The 22,282-nt window shown below is 33.6% G+C and overlaps 1 protein-coding gene across 2 annotated transcripts in view; it reads right to left on the bottom strand.

The window, feature by feature from the left end:
• Positions 1–22,282, bottom strand: part of LOC145293855 (uncharacterized) — a 76,115-nt gene that overhangs the window by 25,495 nt on the left and 28,338 nt on the right. For both annotated transcript variants that reach the window (XM_080140554.1, XM_080140553.1), the window contains exon 4: positions 2,034–2,154. In XM_080140554.1, coding sequence (XP_079996680.1) covers positions 2,034–2,154 — 121 coding nt within the window. The remainder of the gene's footprint in view (positions 1–2,033; positions 2,155–22,282) is intronic.

Below are 22,282 nucleotides of genomic sequence, written 5' to 3'. Positions count from 1 at the left end.
ATTTGGCTGTTAAGGGGTCAAAGTTCAACAATTTGACCTTTGAGAACTCTACCAAACTCCTCCGACAATTTTGGGTCTGCACTTGAAATTTTAGATATAGATTCCTTGAACATGGATCTAACTTAATAACTTGATTTATGCCCCAAACAATAAATGTTAATGGGTTATAATAGGGGTCAAATTTTAAAAAATTGACCGCTTTTTTTTTTGCTCAACATACACCTCCAAACACCCGGGCAACGCCAGGCATAAATGCTAGTATATATATAGAAGTGAACGTGTCTGTGTGTGTGTGTGTACATTTCCCTATGCAATAACTGTCAATTTTAAGTCTACAGACTCGAAATTTGATATACAGGGTACTGAGATTTGGGGAAATCTTTTTAATTGGGTTTCAGACAGAAATTTTGTTGTTAAGGTATCAAAGTTCAACGATTTGACTTTTGAGAACTCTACCAAACTCCTCCGTCAATTTTTGGTCTGAACACTTGAAATTTTAGATATAGGTTCCTTGGACATGGATCTAACTTTATAATTTGATTTGAGCTCAAAACAATAAATGTTAAGGGGTCAAATTTGGGATCAAATTTGAAAAAAATTTGATCTCTGCAGTCCCTAACAAATAAGTCAGTCAATTTTTGGTCTAAAAATTTGAAATTTTACATAAAGTGTATTCAGACATAGAGCTAGCTTTTTAATTGTTTTTTTTTTTTTTTTTGCTGAAAATTTGGCTTCAAAGGGGTCAAAGTTCAAAAGATTTGACCTTTGCTGTTTCTAGCAAACTATTAAGCCAATTGTGGGTCTAAACATTTGAAATTTTACATAAAGGGTATTCAGACTTTCAGCAAGCTTTTTAATCAGTTTTTGGGTGAAAATTTGGCTGCCAAGAGGTCAAAGTTTACAGAGTTGACCTTTGCAGACTCTACTAAACTCCTCTCCCGATTTTGGGCCTAAAAACTTGAAATTTTAGATGTAGGTTACTTGGACATGGATCAAACATCTTAATTTAATTTGAGCCCAAAACAATACACGTTAAGGGGTCAAAATTGAGGTCAAAGTTAAAAAAAATATTGACATCTGCGGTTTCTACCAACTTTTCTCTATGGTAGTAAAGGAAGCCTATTACACATGCACATAAGTTATGAACAGTACATAGGGCCCGAGCAAAGCTGGGTGGAACTGCTATGTACACACACACTAGCAGGGCTATTTGGTGTTGCCTGGGGCAAAAGTGTACCATATTTTTATTAAAACTTCCATCTACTCTCCCTCTCTCTCTTTCCCCCCTTTCCTTTTTTTTCTTTTTCACCCATCCTATTTCTCTCTCATGCAAATACTTCCTTTTTATAGATTCCTCAAGAAATAAGCAAGAAAAAAGGAATCAACCCTTAGATTAAAAAATCAGAATTATTTTTCTTTGGTTAGTACACAATTTAGCTGAAAAAACAATTTCTCTTGTTTTAAATCTACAATTTAAGTTTAGGTTAAAAAAAAAATGAATTTTTTTTTTCTCAATTTTAGGTATTATTCATCTAAAGTAATGCCGATCAAGAAAATATTAACTTTGTGGGTATTTGTTAGTCGTTTTTTTAGTTTTAGCCAGACACACACACACACACACACACACAACTGCCCTTTATATTATAGATAAGAAGCTATTTGGTTCTTTCCCACTGCAAAAACTTAGACACCAGGGTTGGAAAGTGGGATTGAGAAGTCAGCATTCCAGAGGAGGGGCACTCTGACCTGCAAAAAGTGCCCGGGTAACCCTGTCGGCATTCCCCAGTGAGGGCACCTCAGTTGATTAGCAATAAACCTCTTCTCAAAGAGAAGACAAGGCCTGAGAAGGTGGACCTCCTAGAACTGCACAAAACTTAACTCCCACTGCAAAATCAACAGGGACCGGATCATTACAGTAATGGTGTAAATCTCTGTTGATTTTGGGGGTCCAGGATAAAAATCCCTAAGAATATGTAAATGCTACAGAATAATATAAAACTTTTCAATATTAGAAGGAATCAGATTAGTCTTACCTGAAATTCTATCACTGACATTTTGAAGGTCTAACTTGGTTGAACCGTTTGGGAGGAGAAGAGGCGTTTTTAACCGACTGGGTACGTTGGTGGTATGCGTTTGCATCTGAATATATTTCATCTGCAACAGAAATGGAAAAACATCTATGAAGAAATGCAACAAGTCATGTGAGATACAAAAAAGCAGATTAAAAAATTTTAAAATAACGTTTTATTAAATTGGAATGTCAATTCAATTGTTAGCATTTTACTTTAATTTTTTGTAATTCTTGACGAGACGAAATGTTCTTTATCATAATGAAGGAGATGTTAGTGGCTAAGTGGTTAACAACACAAACTCCAAGTTCAAATCCAATTTGTTCCTGTAATTTAGAACATTGGCAACCTTCTCATGATCCCTCCCATAAGTACCCAATGTTTTTCTAGAAAGAATTCTAACTAGAAAGATATCAGGGAAACGAATACTAACAATAGAATCATCTGATTCATTTGAAATGAATGAATGATGCTCAACAACAATCATCATTCAGTTTAACGTCCATTTTATATGCTGGCATATTTAGAAATTAATTTCCTCTGATTATGTCTTTATTCCTCAGATTCATTTTTATTACTTCCTCTCATGTCCTCTATGGCGTTTCCCTGTTACTTTTTCTTCAGGTTTGCATTAAATTTAATCCATAGTCATTTAACACCAATTAAACAAGATTTTCCGATTTTCAATTCCTTAAGATCTAAGAGCCCTATTCTTTAGACATTTTCTAGAATCAAAATCATGAAATGAATTTTGATTAAAATTGAAATATGGATTCTATACAAAAGGTTTAGTCTCATTATACCTTAATTTTATTCTTCTTAAGGAGGCAAGTAGTGTAAAATGGCTCTGCTTAGGGAATTAATTTTACACGCAAATATATATATATATATATATATATATATATATATATATATATATATATATAGTAAGTTATAAAATGTATATGGCGATTAAGCTACACTGAATATTCTGCGTTTTATCCACTCTAGGATTCTTCAGGCTTATCCTAGAGTGGATGAAACGCAGAATATTCAGTGTAGCTTAATCGCCATATACATTTTATTACTTACTAACTAGCTCTACCTACGTATTGAGCACTTTTGAAGTAAATACTTAAAGTTTACGCATAAATCTATACTTTTGTATATTAATTTTATGTGAGTAAATTAAGTAGTTATATATATATATATATATATATATATATGATGATTGCAACATCTTGTCAGACGAGTGCCACTCCCTCAGACACTTAAAGTCCATGAGCCCAAAAATTACTTCCATCGCTACAGGACCATTTTAATAGACAAATGCCTGAGGGAGTATCTGTACACAGATGATGTTACAGAGTCTTAGCTTTGTACGGCAACTAAGTCTCTCTCTCTCTCGGTTCAAAATGTTGAGATCCAGCAACAAGCAAGAGCAAGATAGCCAGCAACAAGTTAAACTGCAGACCCGCTTAATGCGGGTAATGGTCTTCCGCTTTATGGTTTTTTAAATCAGAGATTTGCTTCTCCTAGAAAGGTTTCCTTCACTACGGCTTACGGGAGCCCACTCCACCCTAACACACACATACATACACACACAAACACACACAGTGCTAGTGGGCCATTGACCCCAAAAAAGGGTTCATTCGCCCTATAAATACTAGCAGGGAGAGCACCTGGCTTTGCCCGGGCATAAAATATGCTATTTTAATCTGTCCAAATTTTGTATATATTATCATAGAGTCGTAATTTCAAAAGTAAAAAAAACAAAAGTATTTGGGTGCCATCAGTTAGAATCGAAACTGAAACTGTAGCATTTAAAGCTTGTGATATTACCACTGTACCAACGTGACATGCATATGAACTGATTAAAAATTAAAAATAAACTAAGATGAATGTACAAAATGTATAAGATTTTTTTCAATTTTAACCCATTTTTGACCCCTTAAAAACTATTTTAACTGACTAAAGACGATAAAAAAATCCAATCCTAGCGCCACTCTACGACTTTTAATTTTGGAGGAGATAGACAGACAGACATACAGCCGTTTATATATTAGATATATAAATGAGAGAAAGAGAGTACACATCGAACGTATTTTACTTGTACTCTTATGATCAATCACTCCTGATGCGTATATATTTAATTTATATTCGTGCTATTTTTGTGGAAAACCCTTTTCTAATTAGGAATCATAATTCTTTACAAAAAATAGAAAGCCGTTATTTCAATAATGAGTGAGCTATATCCACAAGTTCAAAACTGATATATATATATGTGTGTGTGTGTGTGTGTGTGTGTGTGTGTGTGTGTGTGTGTGTGTGTGTGTGTGTATTAGTGTTGGGACAATTAATTGTAATTGGAAAATGGAAAAATTGTAACTTTTAGGGGTATCGGAAAAATTTGTACCTATTTTCCAATGCCAAAAAACTATTCTTTTAATTGTTTTTTTTTTAAAATTTGATTTTGTTCAAAGCAAATTCTTCCACTGCTGTGGTAGTAATAAAATAAATATTTATTGATTTTAAATTAACACTAAAACTAAAATCTATAGATCGCTCCCCATAAGAGTGTTTTTTTGTTGTTTAATGTTTGAGAAAATATCTGAACAATCAACATGTGTTTTTATGATAATTGGGGAAAAAATAGCTACTTCATAGTTAAATGTTTAGAGATTTAAAAAGAATCAGAATCAGTAATTGTATCGGAATTGTGAAAAATGTTGGAGTTGTTTGGTCGTTTTTATTTTACAGCATATCAACACTTTTCAGGTTATTTAATGCCGAATCCATTGATTTGGAAGAAAAAATTTTTTAAATAGAATATATTTGTTTTTTTTGTTTTTTTTCAAGTTGGTTTCTATTTAACATTTAACCCATAGTTGGGACCCTAACAGGTACTACCACTCCGGGTCAGAGTGGACCTGGGAGCAATGGCAATTAAAGGGTGGCTCCACACTCCCCAAAGCCTGCAAGCTGGGGCCTCACCACTGGATATAGTTTAAGGTCATATCAAGGACCGGGAAGTAAGGGAAGAAAAAAAAGGGGGGGGGGTTGTAGAACATAATTAAGTTTTACAAAAGAGAATAGAAAAACAAAAAGGAACATCAATATAGGTGGCATTTCGTCTCAGGAAGCCAATAGACAGCCTGATCTGATAGCACCAGGTTGGAATCGTTCCATCACTACTATATGTACACACACACACACACATATATATATATGCATGTGACTGATTTGTTACTGAAATGCTATGCAAACTTTGACAGAAGTATTAAATCCATGTTCGTTTTGAGTAAGAAGTTGCTTTGTCCTTTTTAATACAATTGTTCACCTCTTTTCAAAGCGATGAAGGAAACAATATGACATTTTTTGTGTGTACCTTTAATGATTCCTTTATTCCATGAAGCCAATAGCGAAATGTTTTTCCCCCTTTCAAATGGGCCAGGTTAAGATGACCTTCTAAAGGGAATTTGCCGCTAAGATTCTTCTAATAATTTTAATAATAAAACATAATTCTGTGATGATTAAATTGAACTTTAAAAATCTTATTAAAAAAAAAAATTACTTTGCTAAAACACAATTTAAAAAAAAAATGGAACAAAAGTAATATCTTTATATACTGTCCAGATTTAACAAAGTCATCAAATCTAAGCCTGTCTTTAAGACTCGCATAACATCCATTATGTCTTATTTTTCTCCATGCAACCCTAATAACAATTCAATATAAATTCATCATACGCAAAACAAAGGAGAAAATCTTACACATCTGTGAGTATGTTAATGCCTGCCAACAAAAAAAATACCCCAAGAGAGAGAGATGTTGCTAATCTCTACTGTCGTTTCCATCGAAGGTGCTCAAATGAGCTTCAATCTCTGCTTCTCTCTATTTGTTTATTTTTATTTTATTTTATTTATTTATTTTCTTTTTCCAAGTCAAACCAGATTGAATCCGAAAGGACTTTTCCATTATATAAAAAAAGGGTGCGTGTTAAAATGTTTTTGACTCCTAATGGGGTATGCCACTAATGATTTTGACGATTGTTTCTATAACCACAAGTTTTCCAAAGTTACTATAAAAATTGTCGAATTTTGGATACAATCAGTTCGCCGTCATCTCTGTCACAAAGCTGCATTTGATTCTTCACCACCATCTTTGTTACTAGGAATTACTCAACACTCAGGATCAGAACTGCACTGATTCTTTACAATCATCTTTTACTTGAAATTCAATGTTTCAAATTTCACTATCATAACAAAGAAATGTGAATCTTTCTCAACCAACTGTACCGGATGCTAGACATACTCCATTTTCTGCTGATGAACAATCCATCTTACCTAGAGTTCCAAAAGACAAATCATTTGTAACTACCTCTTTCTCACAGAAGAAACGTTGGTAGTGTTTTTCTACTTTATGATTATTTTCATGGCAGGTACTCGGCTGAGCTTCAATCTATGATCTTACTCCTGTAAAATATTCACAACAAAAACTCGTCTTGCTACAACCATTGCCAATAAGTTTCCTTTTTTCCTTTCTCGATGCTTAAAACTAAATGAAACTTCCATCAGTAAAGTTTCTTTCCTAGAACAGCCTGTCTACAGAACACAATACTGCAATGCTGCTTTTCGGCTGACTACAACATTGTTGTTTTTAAATATAATGTGAACAAATTTTTGTTAATCAGTCCCCTTAAATAATCTAATTCTGACAAACTTTTTAACCCTTATCGTCAAGTGGTTTTGGGCCTTAATAAGTGGTGACCTTTTAGTTTATATAACTCCTATCCTTGAGTGGTTTTTATCCATTAGTATAAAAATAGTGTGGTCCATGGAGGGAGACTGACACACAGTATGACCCAGGCAGAGAGAGAGTTTAGGGTGAGTGCAGGGAAATTAAGTTGTCTAATAAAGGCAAGATTTATAACATAATAAATGAAAGATTTATTAGTAAACTAGCAGGGGGGGGGGCTCAGCCTTGCCTGGTCATATTTATTATTACAGAGCCAATTCTTTACTGAATATGATATTTTACCTAGTATATAGTACTTATTTCAAAAGCAAAAGCAAAAAAAAAAAAAAAAAAAAAGAAAATGACTTGGGTGCCAACAGCTAGAATCGAAACCAAAACATTTAGTGCTCCAAATACATTCTCTACTGTTTGAGTTTTTGACAGATAGATAAGATTTAAAATTAAACCACTTCTAGCTGATTGAATTTGCACATGCACAAAAGCAATAGAAACATGTCGGCAAGTGGAAATGAACATTTTGAATTTCAACTTGGCGGCATATTACTGTACGCATTACTCATCCATCCAAACAAAGATTTTACTTTTTATAAACCATCTTTGGTGTATGATTACTATTTCCTGTTAATTTCACTGTTATGTGACCAGTAGTTAAGGAGTTTATCGGCTAAATATTTGCAGATACACATACATCTGTTTTATTTATATAAATTATTAAATATGGCTATGAGAGAAAAATACAAAAAAAAATTAAAAAAAAAAACAAAATTTGATGAAAACAACTTCATTTAAAGAAAAAAATTTTAAATGTTAAATTCAAAACCCAAAACAGCCATTTTGCACAGATCAGACGAAAAAATAACAAAATTTTGTTCTTAGATTTATTTAATATTAGCAGGGCTATCTGGCATTGTCCAGGAGGGCCATAAAAAATTAAATAGATGTTGAATAGTGTTAAGTTTATTCCTCTCACCTCTGAAAGAGATCTTTTTTGGAGGAGTAAAAAAAATAAAAATTAGAAGGCCTTCAGAGCGCTATTGAAAGCACAAAATAAAATTAAGGATGCCTCTAGAGCACTACTAATACTAAGTTTCTCCCACCGTCTTTCTTTGGAGTGAAATGACAACAATTAAAACAATAAATTAAATTTGGAGTTCTGGCTCATTTTCTGGGCATATTAATGCATAACAATAATGTTTAATTCTTGATAAAGTTCAATAATACAAATGGTCATTTGATCCCTAAAGAATGATTGTTTTTTTTTCTCTAAATTTTAGATATCGTTTTTCTGGGGTTATGCGGATTAAAAAACTGCCAACTTTGTAGTGGTTTGTTATGTATTTTTCAAGTTTTAACTGGAAATACAAACACAAATACACAGACAATTACCCTTTACATAATACAGTGGTTTATGAAGACAACCTGGCATGAGGATACTTTTCTCTACAAGCAAACCCTGAATAAATATTCAAAATCGCATAGGATTCACGACACAAATAAGATCTCCTCCGTATGGCTAACCCACACTCGCTTTTACAGGGAAGGTGCATCTTTTCTAAGTGATGTTGCCTCAAGTAATAGCACAAAGTTGGATAATCCACCAGACAAGATGAATCCTTGTTCTGGAATCCAGTAAGACTAAGGGACCAAAAAAACAAAAACAAACAAAAAAAAAAAAACAAATATACTATAAAATTAATATTCTTAACTAAGTCAAATTTTGAGATGTAAAGGAGATTTAATGAAATATTCAAATATCTACGTATCTCATATAGAGATCAAGTATAAGCCCTAGGAAGGGACCCCTTGCTTCTTTAAGAATTGCATCAACATAAGGGAATTAACTCCTTGATTAAAAAAATCAGAGTAACTTCCCTTTATTTAGTAGATCAAATAGGTGGAAAACGAACACCACATCCAATTTTCAAAATTTGAGATATTCAATTGAGGCAATGCTGATAAAAAAATATCAATTTTGTAGGTATTTGTCTTGCCTTGTTTTATTTTCAGCTGGACATACAAACATATACACAGACAACTGTCCTTTATATAATAGATTTAATTTAATAAAAAAATTTAACATTTTAATTTTAAATAATTATTATTTACAAAGTACTCTATATTTATACTTTGTGTGCTAAATGTTCTGTGGACTTTTTCCTCTGACCCTGTTTTTCAAATTTGACTTTCTGGTCCCTAAAAATATTTTATGATATTCAAGAGATGATATGCCTCCTCCATCTAATCGTGAAACCTTGCTGTAGTCCCATTAAAATTAACAGAAGCAAATGATAATAAAAATAAATAACTGTTCTGAATTTCTGAGGTGAAGATTAATTATTTGTATTATCTGGATTCTTCGGACTACTATTTTCATCTTAAGTGTTATTTCAGTCGATGGACCTGTTGACCTTGTTCAACTTGTCAAACTCAGAAATCTTTCTGCCGAACTCGGGAATCTGCACAGAATTTCTAACAAACCCCTTTATTTAATCTACAGGGGTAGCATAGTCTTGTTCTATCAGCCATCAGAAGTCATAAGTAATTCACAATCTGTTCCACCTGCCTGCTTCCCACCTGACTACAACTTGGATGTCTTCAAGTTCAATGTTAACAAATTCCTAATGAACCACCCTCTTAAGTAAACACTTCATTAAATCTCCACACTAACATACTGTACTTGCAATAATCCTTATCCCTGAGTGGCTTCCAGGCCTTGATAAGTGGTGACCACCGTGTAAAAAAAAAAAAAAAAAAAGAGAGTGTCGCTTGCACTGAAGATAACCTTCACCCTCCAGAAGAATGTTACTTTCACAAATTAATTTTGTCAAGTACTCTATCCACCATGGGTTTTTGCATACCTGTGAAACAATCGATGGAGCACTTGTCTAACATCTAATAGACCAGAGGTACAAACCATTAGCACATAATTATTGACAACCAAACACTTCTGTAATTAAAATAAGAGATTAGGTAATATTTATTGGCTAATTTAATTTTTTTCAAATAAAAACATGGGCTAAATATAAAATTGAAAAGACCATTTATCAAAGGAAAAAAATGCTTATTCCAAGTCAGTCACATTTACTCTAACTTATAAGGAATCTAAGGCCCCAGTCTAAAATGAATTTGGATAAAATTAAAAAAATAATTAACAATTGCCCTTACACTATCTTTGCCTAAAACAAAAATTTCATGAAAAAAGCCTCCCCCCATATCTGCTTGTATGTGGAACACAATACCGCAGAGCTGCTTCCCAGCTGATTATAACATGATCGTTTTCAAGTCGAATGTAAATGAGTCCTTGATGAATCATCCTTTAAAATAAAGACATCCATTAACCCTTATCCTTTAGTGGCCTCCGCAGTGACTCTAGTAAAAAAAAAAAAAAAAAAGAATATGATTACTATTTATTCTCTCAGAAGTTCAAGTCATACACAAAAACTAAATAAAAATTGTACCTGATGCCCCCTTGCTAAACACTCAGCATTATAAAAGACTAGCGAGGGGTATCCGGCGTTTGGAGGGGGGGGGGTTAAAAAAAGAAAAAAGTAAGTGTTGGATCGAACCCGAACCGTTGAGGCAAAGTTGTAAATTAAAGTGTGAAAAAAAAACAAAAAAAAACAAAACGTGAGACGTTAACCATTGCCCCACCGCGAGATGCTAAACGAAACACGTTTGAATTTATTTAATTACTTGGATTTAGCAGGTGCTCGTTTTAATTAGTTAATGAGGTCAAGTTTGACTGCGGGGATAGTATTCATTTACTGCTGAACGCTTTTTTTTCCCCCCCAAGATGTTATAGGAAAAAGACTAACCTACATGCGGCGAGCGACAAATATTGAATATTTATCTTCCTGAAATCAAGCAAATTAAATAGACAGGCGAGCTTCGTTGTTAACTGTGAGATATTACGATTTATATGTGATATAAAAAGTTTTAAAAAGTCGTGAAGCGAGCGACCGCTTCTCTGAAAAAAGCCTTTTGTAGACACACAGAAAAAGCGAACACACATACATACATACATTTTCGCTTTTATATTTATAGAATAGATGAAGATCAAGGGTAAGTTGAGTAATCCTGGAAAAGGAGTGGCGTCCTCCCCTACATCTCTGTTTAGTAACTAATGAAAAGAAAGACTTATTTTATATCCTAGTTTTTATATTGAGTGATTATGCTCAGGTAGATCTTTCCTGTACAGGCGCGGTTGCTATTTTGCATGTTGTATGTTAAAAGAGAGAACAAAAAAAAAAAAAAAAAAAAAAAAAGGGGGAAAAAAGTGAAGAGACAATTGGATTTTTACATACATGTACATTTATTTACAGAAAAATATGAAATGGAATATGAAACATTTAACGTTGTACACAATAGAATATATAAGGGGAGAACAAAAGACGTAAGTATTAAAAAAAAAAAAAAAGGAATATATAATAGTTCCAAATGCAATGAAAACAAAATAACACATGTTGCCGGGGTTGTAGATAGAGATCTGAATGAAATATAGATTAGTTTGTGTTATGTGTTTCTGAAAATCTATATGACTGCTATCAGAAGATGCAATTTATGAAGCAAAAACTGATAAGTTTTGGGAGGGTATGCCACTAGGAGAAGCTAAATCAAAACGGCTGCCCATTTTTTCAAGAAGAGGTTAACTGCCTGGAAACCATAATACTTTCCATCAGATACAGGCCACCAGACAACTGCCCTTTATATAATAGACTAGCACGGCCACTCAGCATTTCCCGGGACAAAAGTGTAACATTTCTATTAAAACTTCTATCCCTCTTTCTTTTCCTCTTCCCCGTTTCCCTCTCCCTCTTCTCATCTCCCCTTCCTTCTCTGTTCAGCTCATTCCTCTCTCTGAATGCACACACTTGAATGCCTAGTAGATGCTATCCTTGAGTATCTAAGGTATCTCTGTACAGTGGGTTGTCTTATCAAGGCCAAGAGGCCACTCGAGGATAAGGGTTAAAGAGTGTACAGTAGAAATTGGACAATATAGTAACCGTTAGTAATGGAGATTCGGTAAATTTGTTAACTTATATGGAACGGCTCATCAAACACTTGCTTACGTTAGACTTGAACACAACCATATTGTAGTCAGCTGGAAAGCAGAAAAACGGAAAACAATTTCATAGGCGTGCAGTTCTAAGAAAGAAGCTTTGCTCATGGAATCTACGCTTAGGTTTAGGCACAGGTAAAGAGTGGGGGAAACTAGTGATAGTGTTTTCTGCTAGACGGGTGTTTCTTGTCAAAGTTTGGCGAGGAGGACCATAGAATGGAGCTCAGCCAAGCACCTGCCATGAAAATAACGATAAAGCAGAGATAAACTCGCAACATCTCTTCTGTGAGAAAGAGGTTGCAGGGAAGAGAAAAGGACATTCCCCACAAGACTACAAAGTTTATTTTGAATTCTATCAAGGCAGGACAAGTCCTTTCTAGCAGCTCCTGCCCAGATGTGGCAACAGTACTCCATCCTTGGACGTACCTGGCTCTTATATAAATAGAGAATTGCATCAGCAGTGAGATATCTACTGGATCGATAGAAGGATCCCACCATTTTTCCAGCGGCCTTGGCAACGGATTTAATGTATGTGTTCCATTTAAGATCAGGAGTAAAGGTCAAGCCCAGAAGCTTGTCAAAACATGAGGCCTCCTTAAGACGAGAGCCATTCATTTTAATTAATGCCAGATGGGGATCAGAGCATTGATGATGTAAAGATAAAAGCTTGGTTTTAGATGCATTAAAAGTAACAAGCCACCTCTTTCCCCATTGTACCACTTGCTCAAGATCAGAGAAGAGAGAATCAGAAAGAACTTGGTTGTTTACAGTCTTAGATGTGCTACCATAGATAGTAGTGTCATCAGCACAGATGTCTACGAATGATGTAAGGATGTGATTTGGAAGATCATTAATGTAGATCAGGAAGAGAGTTGGGCCCAGAATGGACCCCTGAGGGACTCCAACACTAACTCCGACTCTAAGAGCTTCTAATTTCTGCCCATCAACCACTACTCTTATGAATCTATCAGAGAGAAATGATTTAATAATTAAGAAGACATTTCCAGCTATACCGTAGCTGGAGATCTTTATGCCATACTCTATCGAAGGCCTTTGATATGTCAAGAGCAATTGCCCTAGAAAGGTAGTCTCCGTCGAGAGATTCGCTAATCCTATGACATAACTGTAAACACATCTGCTGTAGATCTAGCAGAACGGAAACCATATTGCGTGTCACTAAGAAGGTTATTTTTGCTCAGATGGTTGATTATTTCTCTATTTGACACAGATTCCAGCAACTTACTCATGACGCACAGGAGACTTACTGGCCGGTACTGTAAGGGAGATGAGCTATCATCTGAATTCTTAAATACGGGGCATACTGATGAGATTTTCCAAGGTGACGGGAAGCAATTCTCCTTAAGACAACGTTTAAACAGTTTTGTAAGGATGGGCACAAGTTCTGGTTGAAGTCTTTTGAGTACTATAATTGGAATACCGTCAGGGCCGGTTGCTTTACTGGAATCAAGGTTTTTGATTAGCTTGGCAACATCACGTACAGATATTTGTATATCACATAGCATGTTTTCTGATACAGGAGGAAATATTGGGAGATTGGCAGCCTTGGTCGCAAAGGGTAGAATTAGCTGTAAAGTTCTTGGCAAAGAGTTTGGCTTTGTCTGATGCTGACGAGATTACCTCAAGTCCATTTATGAGAGTTGGGATAGAGCACCCGCTTCTGTTTAGGATTCTTTTGCTATTTCCTAAAACTGGTGGGAACCAAGCCGTTGCTCAGCTACTTTGGACTTGACGGACTGAGTATACAACTCTCTTGTGTTCTTTATTACTTTTTTACAGTCGTTGCTGGCAGTTCTGAAAGCGGCTTTAGTCTCAGTACATATATTACATTGGAAGGAATGGAAAAACTGATTTCTATGCACAATGGCAGCAACACATTCCGGAGAGAACCACGGCTGGCTATTAGGTTTTTGGTGGAATTTTTTCGAGGGTATGAAATGGTCTATACCTACAATTAACCATTCTGTCAGGTCTGATACTATAGGGGACACATCCTTTTTAAACATGGAACACAGAGGTAGATCTGATATAAATGTGCGGAAGCTATCCCAGTCAGCCATAGAGTATCGATATACTGTACGATGGAGAGGTACATCTGGGGAATTATTACATTTCATTTTTATCTTAATTGATACAACTGAGTGGTTGGAAGATCAAAGTGGAGATAGAACAGAAGCTGAACACAGTTCAGGGTAAGTTGTGAGAAAGAGGTCTAGGAGACTTGCATACTGGCCGTCAGTATCGGGAACATGGGTGGGTTAATGAACAATCTGAGTGAGGTAATAAGTAGTGTTGGGACGATTCATAATTTTTATACGATTCCGATTCCAGGAAAATATTGATTAACGATTCCGATACCAAGTACGATTCCGAGGGAATTATTGTTTTGAAATATACCAGGTAGTTTTATACTTATGGTCAGATAGTTCCCAAATATGTTCCCTAACCACACAAAAAAATAACGTAAGGCAAACGAACGATTAAAACAGAAAAATGAACGAACATTACGTGAAAAATGGCTTAAATAATACAGGGTTCAATATTAAAATTAAAAAAATCGAAAAAAACAAAAAAAACAAAAAAAAAAACCCATCTCACACCACGATTCAAACCCAAAACATTTAGATAATGAACCAAGGCCTTAACTACCTGAGCAAAAGCGACGTCTTTAAAGTTTGTTTGGTTTATCAACTATTTAAAGTAAATCAGGTCATGACGTCATCTGACGCATGCGTTGTTGACCCTCCCCCCTGTCGAAAATTGTCGATTTCGGGGTGAAAAAGTTAACATTTTTCTCGTTTTCTGTCTAGACATCTCTCTCTCTCTCTGTTTGCGTCTCTCTCTCTCTCACTTAGTCTGCCTTACTCTAAAGACTGGAAAATGGCGTCTGGCTGTTTTTATTTAAAAAAAAAAAAAACTTCGATCGTTAATATTTTTTGTAAGCATATTTTTTTTTTACTTCACATGTTTAGCTTGGCTTTATTTTTCGTTTAACAATTGTATCTATCTATTTTGAATGTGGTAATAACTTTGGTAACGTTGCCATAGCGTAGAAGTTCATAGTTTAGCTTTAGTTAATTTTTTTTTTACCGATAACAACATTTTTAAATTGTAAATTCAGACCGCCATTAGAGGTTGCTGACGTCAAGATCACGTGACATGACTCAGCGGGTTTTAAATACAAGTTGACCCAAAATAAACGGCCGTGTGTATACTTTATGGAGAAGAGTTGGCAGCCATATTTTTTGGGGCAGTTAGAAATCGATTTAAAAATATGTAATGTTTAACATTAAAATGTCACTTTTTTGCCCCCCCCCCCCCTGCAGAAAATCGATCAGTTGACGCACTTCTGATGGTCACTTTGGGCCAATTTTTCGATATTTGTCGTCCGGAAGGTGGGGCTTTCATATGAGACCAAGTTTGTAAATTTTTGTTGTGTCTGTCGAAAGTTTTTAGCAGACACACAAACATACATACACACAAACATACACACATTTTCGCTTTTATATATATAAAAAACCCAAAATGAGATTAGAATTTGGGACCCCATCGCTTCAGTAAGACCTTTTGGTGCCATTTTTACCTACTTATTCACTTGTGCCATTTTTACCTACTTATTCACTTGTGCCATTTTTACCTACTTATTCACCTAACAATTTAATGAAAAAACATACGATAAAAATTTAATTCAACTTGGAAATCCCATCTAAAATATAACACGGTACGTACACTGCACAAGCACCAAAGTAAAATCCCAATTCTCGTCGAGTGATTCCAATATGGGATTGGTTTGCTATAACGTAACTAAAAACTAGCACCCCTTTCAAATGTCAAAATACTTTTGCTTGTTTTTTGTGAGATAATCTGGTAATTGTCCAATCAATAATAATCCACTGTTCTGTTCGGTTTCTTACAGTTTTTCAAAATTGCAAAAAAACAAACAGAAAAAAATATAGACGGAGTGATGCTCGTTCAGGTATACTCCAAAAATGTATCTAATTGGGTAAAAAAGTAACTTAGTTTGTCTTTAATAACATTTGCTTTTTTGTTTATTGTTTCACCCATTTTTTTGGCATTATTATTCTCAAAGATTATTCAAAAGAAACGTGAAGGTATTGTGCAATTATTATAAGAAACTATCTTATTTATTCAATAAATATATTTTTATATTTGAAAATTAAAAAGTTATTAGAACTAGAATATAGTTGAAACCACAAAAACAATTTCTTAGTTATTTCATTTCATAATTAGCATATTCATTACAAGCACAGACTAGTTAAAATTAAATTAATTTCCAATTCATTAAACACATTTTGACTGTCTTTAAAATGGTTTAAAAGTATATACTTACATTTTTATCTTGGAAAATTTACACTGTCTTTTGTGTGTCTTGTCAGTAGCTGAGAAACGTGAAAACTAAATTGTCAAACTATATGAAAGATACCAATTAGCAGAAATAATTTTTATCTGTAGTTAGGGATTTATGGCTTTATATTTATTGCTCCATACAGACACATGACACCAATACGTGTTTTTGCATAAAGGTGTGAAAACTTTTGAATTCACTAATCCCTTTAATGTCCACTTTGGCTTGCCAATGCTGGCTAGGTGACCCCGGATATATATATATATATATATATATATATATATATATATATATATATATCTCGTTTCTTTCTCATTTTTCCACAGTTAAAAAATGAAATGTCATCAAATGATTTCAAAAGTACAAAAGTTTTCAATAAAAATCGGCAAAAGATTTTGCAATGACTAATTTTTTAAAGAGTTTATAATATTCTAAAAAAAGATTTTAAATTAAAACTTAAAAATTCCATAATATATAATAAATAAATTCTATTTCCGACTATTTTCGCACCTAAGCTGGGCTGAAAAAAATTTTTTTGGGGGGAGGGGGGGGATTGTCACCCCTCTATGGCTGTCACACGGGGTTGACTGCCCCCCCCCCCCTAGCTACGCTAGTGGGTATGAGCTCCTGAACTCTCAGACAATTTCGGCCATTTTACAGCTTTTGTTAAGGTACGCTCGAGTGCACACTAAGGCTATTCGTGTGCCATATGTGCACCCACACTCGTATTAAAGTGACATAAGCGTAGTAATCTTTCACAGACAATTTAAAATTAGATGGAAATTAATTTTTAAAAATTGCGGATAATTTTGGAAAGGCAATTGTTTTTTTTTTTGTAAATGTCGATAATACACTACCACAGAATTTGCCTTTAAAATCTTAATTTTCATATAATTTCGGGTGTGTTATAAACAAGTATTGCATTCAAAATTGGGGCCGGCAAATAGTTTTTAAAATATGGAAGGAAGCATCTAACACGTGTTTTTGTTTGTTTATAAAGTTCATGGTGTTTTTTTTTTGGGAGGGGGGGGTACAAAAAACATAGGCCCACATGTCTTTTTAAGAATAAGTTTTTTTATTTTTTCGGGATAAAAAGAAAATTCGAAATAGGTATTTTATAAAGAGTTACTCAAGAATGGGGTGGCGTTTTCAGCACACCTAAATCTACTTTAAAAAATATATTTTTCTATACGAACGTGAGATGAGCCCTAAAGTAAAATAATACCAAAAATGTTATCTAATCTAAATTAAAACCAATATTTTATTTTATTTTTTTTGGGGGGGGGGGATCTGCAAAGAAGTTCCAAAAAATATATCTAATTGCTTCATGAGCTGAATATTTTAATAGAATGTAAAATAAAAAAATAAAAAATATTTGAAAATTTACTTACCCAGTAGTAGCTTAAATTAAATATAAAGCTGTATTTAAGAGATAGCAAAATAATTATTTTTGTTTTTTCATTTTCTGAAGACCTTAACCGCAAACCACCACTTAGCATGTGTAGTTCCAATGTTATTCCAGTGATATTCTTTTTGAAACTTCAAAAGAAGCCGACTACTGTCAAAATTTTGCAAAATGATACGTGATCAATTTTATTTTAGAGATATTTCTTTCAAAAGCCTTCTTTTAAAAAAAGAAAAAAAAAGTATATTGTGCTATTAAACCTTTTGCTGTTTAAATAATTTTACTTTGCTCGTTTTATTTTAAGAAAATATAAGTTGAAAAAGCATTTTCATTCACTATTAGAAGATTTGTCAGTAAAAAAAACAGTCGCCAAAAAGATAAGCGTTTTTATTTTTATTCGCAATGTAGAGCCCTGCATACTTCTTTTCAAGTTAACTCTTTTGTAGTTTTGATTACAATAGATCTGAATGAATGAACCTTGTAAGGGGGGGGGCACTAAGCATTGCCCTGTTAATAATGAATTTCTTTGGTTTCTTTTTATAACATGCTACATTTCTCTCTTGCGGTTAGAAATATCAGGAAATTTTTTTCTTTTTTTCAACATCAGACTAAAAGAATCATAATGAAGGAATCGGAAAATTAAGGTATTTTTTAACAATGCGATTCCGATACCTCCCAAAATACACGATTCTTACGATTAACGATTCCGATTAATCGTCCCACCACTAGTCATAAGCAATTTGAGAAATCATGACAGAACCTTCCCTCATCATCGATCTTGTTTGAGTGAGTTAACCATTCCACATTGTGAACATTGAAGTCTCCACAGACATGAATATTAGCTGAAGGATAAGCAGATAGGGCGTGGTCAATTTTCTCAGATATGCTTGTGAAGATAGTAACTCCGCTGTTGTGGGGGCAATAGAGAACAAATATAAATGCAGTAGTTTGAGCAAGTGCAACTCGGAAACACATATATATTCTTAACTTCTTTACTAACTCAACATTTGAGACGTAAAAGAAATTTAATGAAATATTTGAATATCTATGTATCTCATATAGAGATCAAACAAGAGCTTTTTCTCCCCTAGATTTGCTTGTCTGTGGCACACAATACGACAGAGCTGTTACCCAACTAATTATAACACCCAGCATTATAAAAAGGTGAAGATCAAATTTGTATTCTTTGAAAGTTTGACATCTAAATTAAAAATAACTTGGTTAAACACCCAAAACATTAAAGTTTGTTTGTTTGGTTTTACAGCAATGCAACCTTTTAAGTCATTTCATGCTGAAAATTGTTTAAGGTTTTTCCAATGGGATTAATGTATAGATACATAGATATTAGAGAAGTTAGAGTGATTTTTGTTATAACATTTATAATGTGTTTTTAAATTACTAACAGTTTTTGTTTTATGTTTTATTGCGTTGATCGGTTACTTTTGTATTTGTTCAAATTGTGAGTTTCATCTTTTAGAAAAGTTTTAGTATTTAATTTTTCGTGGTTTGAATGCTTGATATTTATATTTTGTTGTGATAGCACTTCAACAATTCAGTCATTTGATATCAATATTATTATACTATTGTATATCATATTAGAGGCTTTATTTGGGGAGGGAGGGTATATTCTTTGTTTTTCCCTTATTTTTGAGAGGTCTATGCACTCGGTTAGCAGGTGCAAAACATTATAAATGATCTCACCAACAAGAAAACTGAGCACCTTTTTGATCGACAGGACGAGTGGGTTCTGTGCAGAAGTACAATTCCCTCACAACCATAACAATAGCAGAAACAGAAAAAAATATTGGGGAAACAAACGTCAGCAAAATCATAGCAAATGATGCTCAACAACAACAACTAAAATCCAACCCTTCCTCACCGTTGTGGGGGTGGGCAATGTGATAGTGTCAGAGCTATACTGTCTGGAACTCTGCAACCTAGCTCACAGGGCAGCTCTGGTGAAAATCCAGGAGGAGTTGGCATCAGCATCTGTCTTCTAATGATCAACATGTTAGGCGTAGAACCACAAATCATTGGAATGAGAATGCCAACTTTTCTTCTGCCACATATTTGTGTTCCGAGCCAAACTTCCCATGGCTTTGCATAAAGCAACCGCTGATCATTTCTACTATTATTAAAGAACAGCTGTGACGAATGGGGATGACTTCATTCAAAACAGACAAAACTGAGGCATAATCAGCGAGAGGCCTATGTAGACGTCCGACTCATTGAATAACACCAACAATTATCAGCATTGACAACACTGAACAGTTAATATTGATTTGCAACTGCATGTGGCAAACAAAAACTTGTTAAGCGTGGAATCACAAATCAATAGAACGACAGTGGTAACATTGTTTCTATGTCATTCCTTTGTACGTTCTGGGTAAAACCTTCCCCGACTTTGTATGCAACTGCCAAGTCTTGCTGCTCTCAGTATCAGCTGTAAAATCCTGCAAATTTGTAGATTAATGATCAAATTCTGAAAATCTAATTTTGTTGGTTAATGGCAACATTTACTTAATTGACGAATTCATTAAAAATACGTAGAAATATTTCTAGCTTCCATTTTGAGTCACTTTTTAACCATGTCAAAATCGTAAAAGAAAGTTTTTCTTTTACTTCCCAAAATTTTGTATCGTTTAAACTCTAAATTTTATTTAGAAAACACTTCTTTCCTCGAACTGCCTGCCTGTGGAACTCTGTTCCACTGGCCTACTTCCAACCTGACTACAACATGGTCATCTTCAAGTCCAATGTAAACAAGTACTTATTGAGCTGTCCTCTTAAATAATCAAATTACTCCGAATTTCTACCACTAATAATTAAACAAACAAACAACAGTAATAGTATTATAATCCCTCCTCCTTGATATACCCAATATCTCAAACATGCTCCGTGTCTATTTAGTGCAATTCTGTAAAGGAGTTTTGTGATCTACAAGTGACAGCCAAGCATGATTAATTTTAATATAGACTATTATTACCTTTAACAAGTGCTACTTCATAAAACTATGTTTTAATTTTTATGTTTGTTCTTTTTTAAATACGCACATTTTTAACTTGAAACAGATAATACCTAAGATTATTTTTATTAAAAGTATTGCTTTTTAATTTTTTAAACTTTACAGATGATTTCAAAAAAGTTAAGTTTTTTTTCTGTAAACAAAACAAACAAAAAGCATGTAGAAATACATCATTTTATTTACAAATTATTTTTTTACAAATTATTTTTTATGAAAAGAATTTATTTACTAGCCTCCCCAAAGGTAAAACACAAGGTTGATTTTTTAATATAAAGAAAAATGTATTTTAAGAAAGTGTATGTGTGTGTGTGGGGGGGTTATATTAGAATATTAGATATTTATTTACAGGTATAATAAAATCGGATTTTAATGTAACTTCTCAAAAAGGAGTAGTCTGGATTAATACAAAAAATAAAATTCCTCAGTCTAGAAGGATTTTTCCTTAGTTTTAATTTTGAAACAAGTTTTGCATATTATCTGTCTCCATCTGCTAACAACTTTGATGCAAAGTTAAAAATATGCACAATTAAAAAAAAACAAAACAGTTTTATCTACAAGCACATTTTGTTATAGTATAACAGTCATGTGCAGTTTTGATTAAAAGATTTTTTTGTAAATAAAAAAAACTGTTATTAAATAGAAAACTTTCCTTTCAAATAGAAAACCTTGCCTCATGAGAAGGCAAGTATATATCAATTTCTTTTTTAATACAAAATTGAAGTTATTAAAAGAGTTGTAAATAAAATGTACTTTTAAAATGTTCTTTTTTGTTCATTTGCTTACAGAAAAAAATTATAAACATTTTTTATTCTGTAAAGTTTACCAAAATTTAAAAAAATACTTTGGATCAAAAAAAATGGGTTGCGTGTTATCCATTTCCATCTGCTAACAAATGAAATCCTAAGGTTAAAAGCGCCTATTAAAAAAAAAGTTTTATTTACAAGCACAACTTTGAACCGCACATTTATTTGCAAATAAAACCCTATTTTAGATAGTAAAATGTTTAAAAAAAAGATTAATTTCTTTTTTTTAGGTCATCTTTATCCAATATACCATGTTAACGAAATACGACATGCTTAAGCTTGTCGTATTTCATTAACATAGTAAATATGATTGGTTGGTTGGTTTGTTTATTTAACCAGCATACCGACCTTCATTGGGTCATTTAATGCTGTCGATCGTTTTGGTTCATTTTTTCCATAGTATTTGTTTGCTTAGTATTTTTTTTTGGGGGGGGGGGAAGAACAAGTTTTATGTTTTAGTTGAAAGTTTTTTTTTTTTTTGGTAAGGCCTTGATGTTATATTTTTTGGTATAGTTGTATCTCTCTCAGAAATGAGAGAATGTTGTCTGTGCAGGTGTTTTTAAAAATGTCTTTCATATTGTTGGTTTTGAGATAGCGATTTCTCGCGGTAGCGTAGGCTCCACATTCCACAAAGATGTTTTATTGTGTAGGTCTTCTGGCATGTTAGGCATTGTGGTGGTTGCTCTTGCCTGAGTATGTAGGAGTGAGTAAGGTTTGTGTGGCTAATATGTGTTCTGACTATAACCACTTGTTCTTTTCTTGATTTTTGTGGGGATGGTTCCCATTCTCCTAAGGTGGGTTT

This window comes from Euprymna scolopes, chromosome 15 (genome assembly GCF_053919585.1).
Source record: "Euprymna scolopes isolate OS-2025 chromosome 15, ASM5391958v1, whole genome shotgun sequence".
Taxonomy (NCBI): domain Eukaryota; kingdom Metazoa; phylum Mollusca; class Cephalopoda; order Sepiida; family Sepiolidae; genus Euprymna; species Euprymna scolopes.
This window is presented reverse-complemented; position numbering and strand designations above follow the sequence as displayed.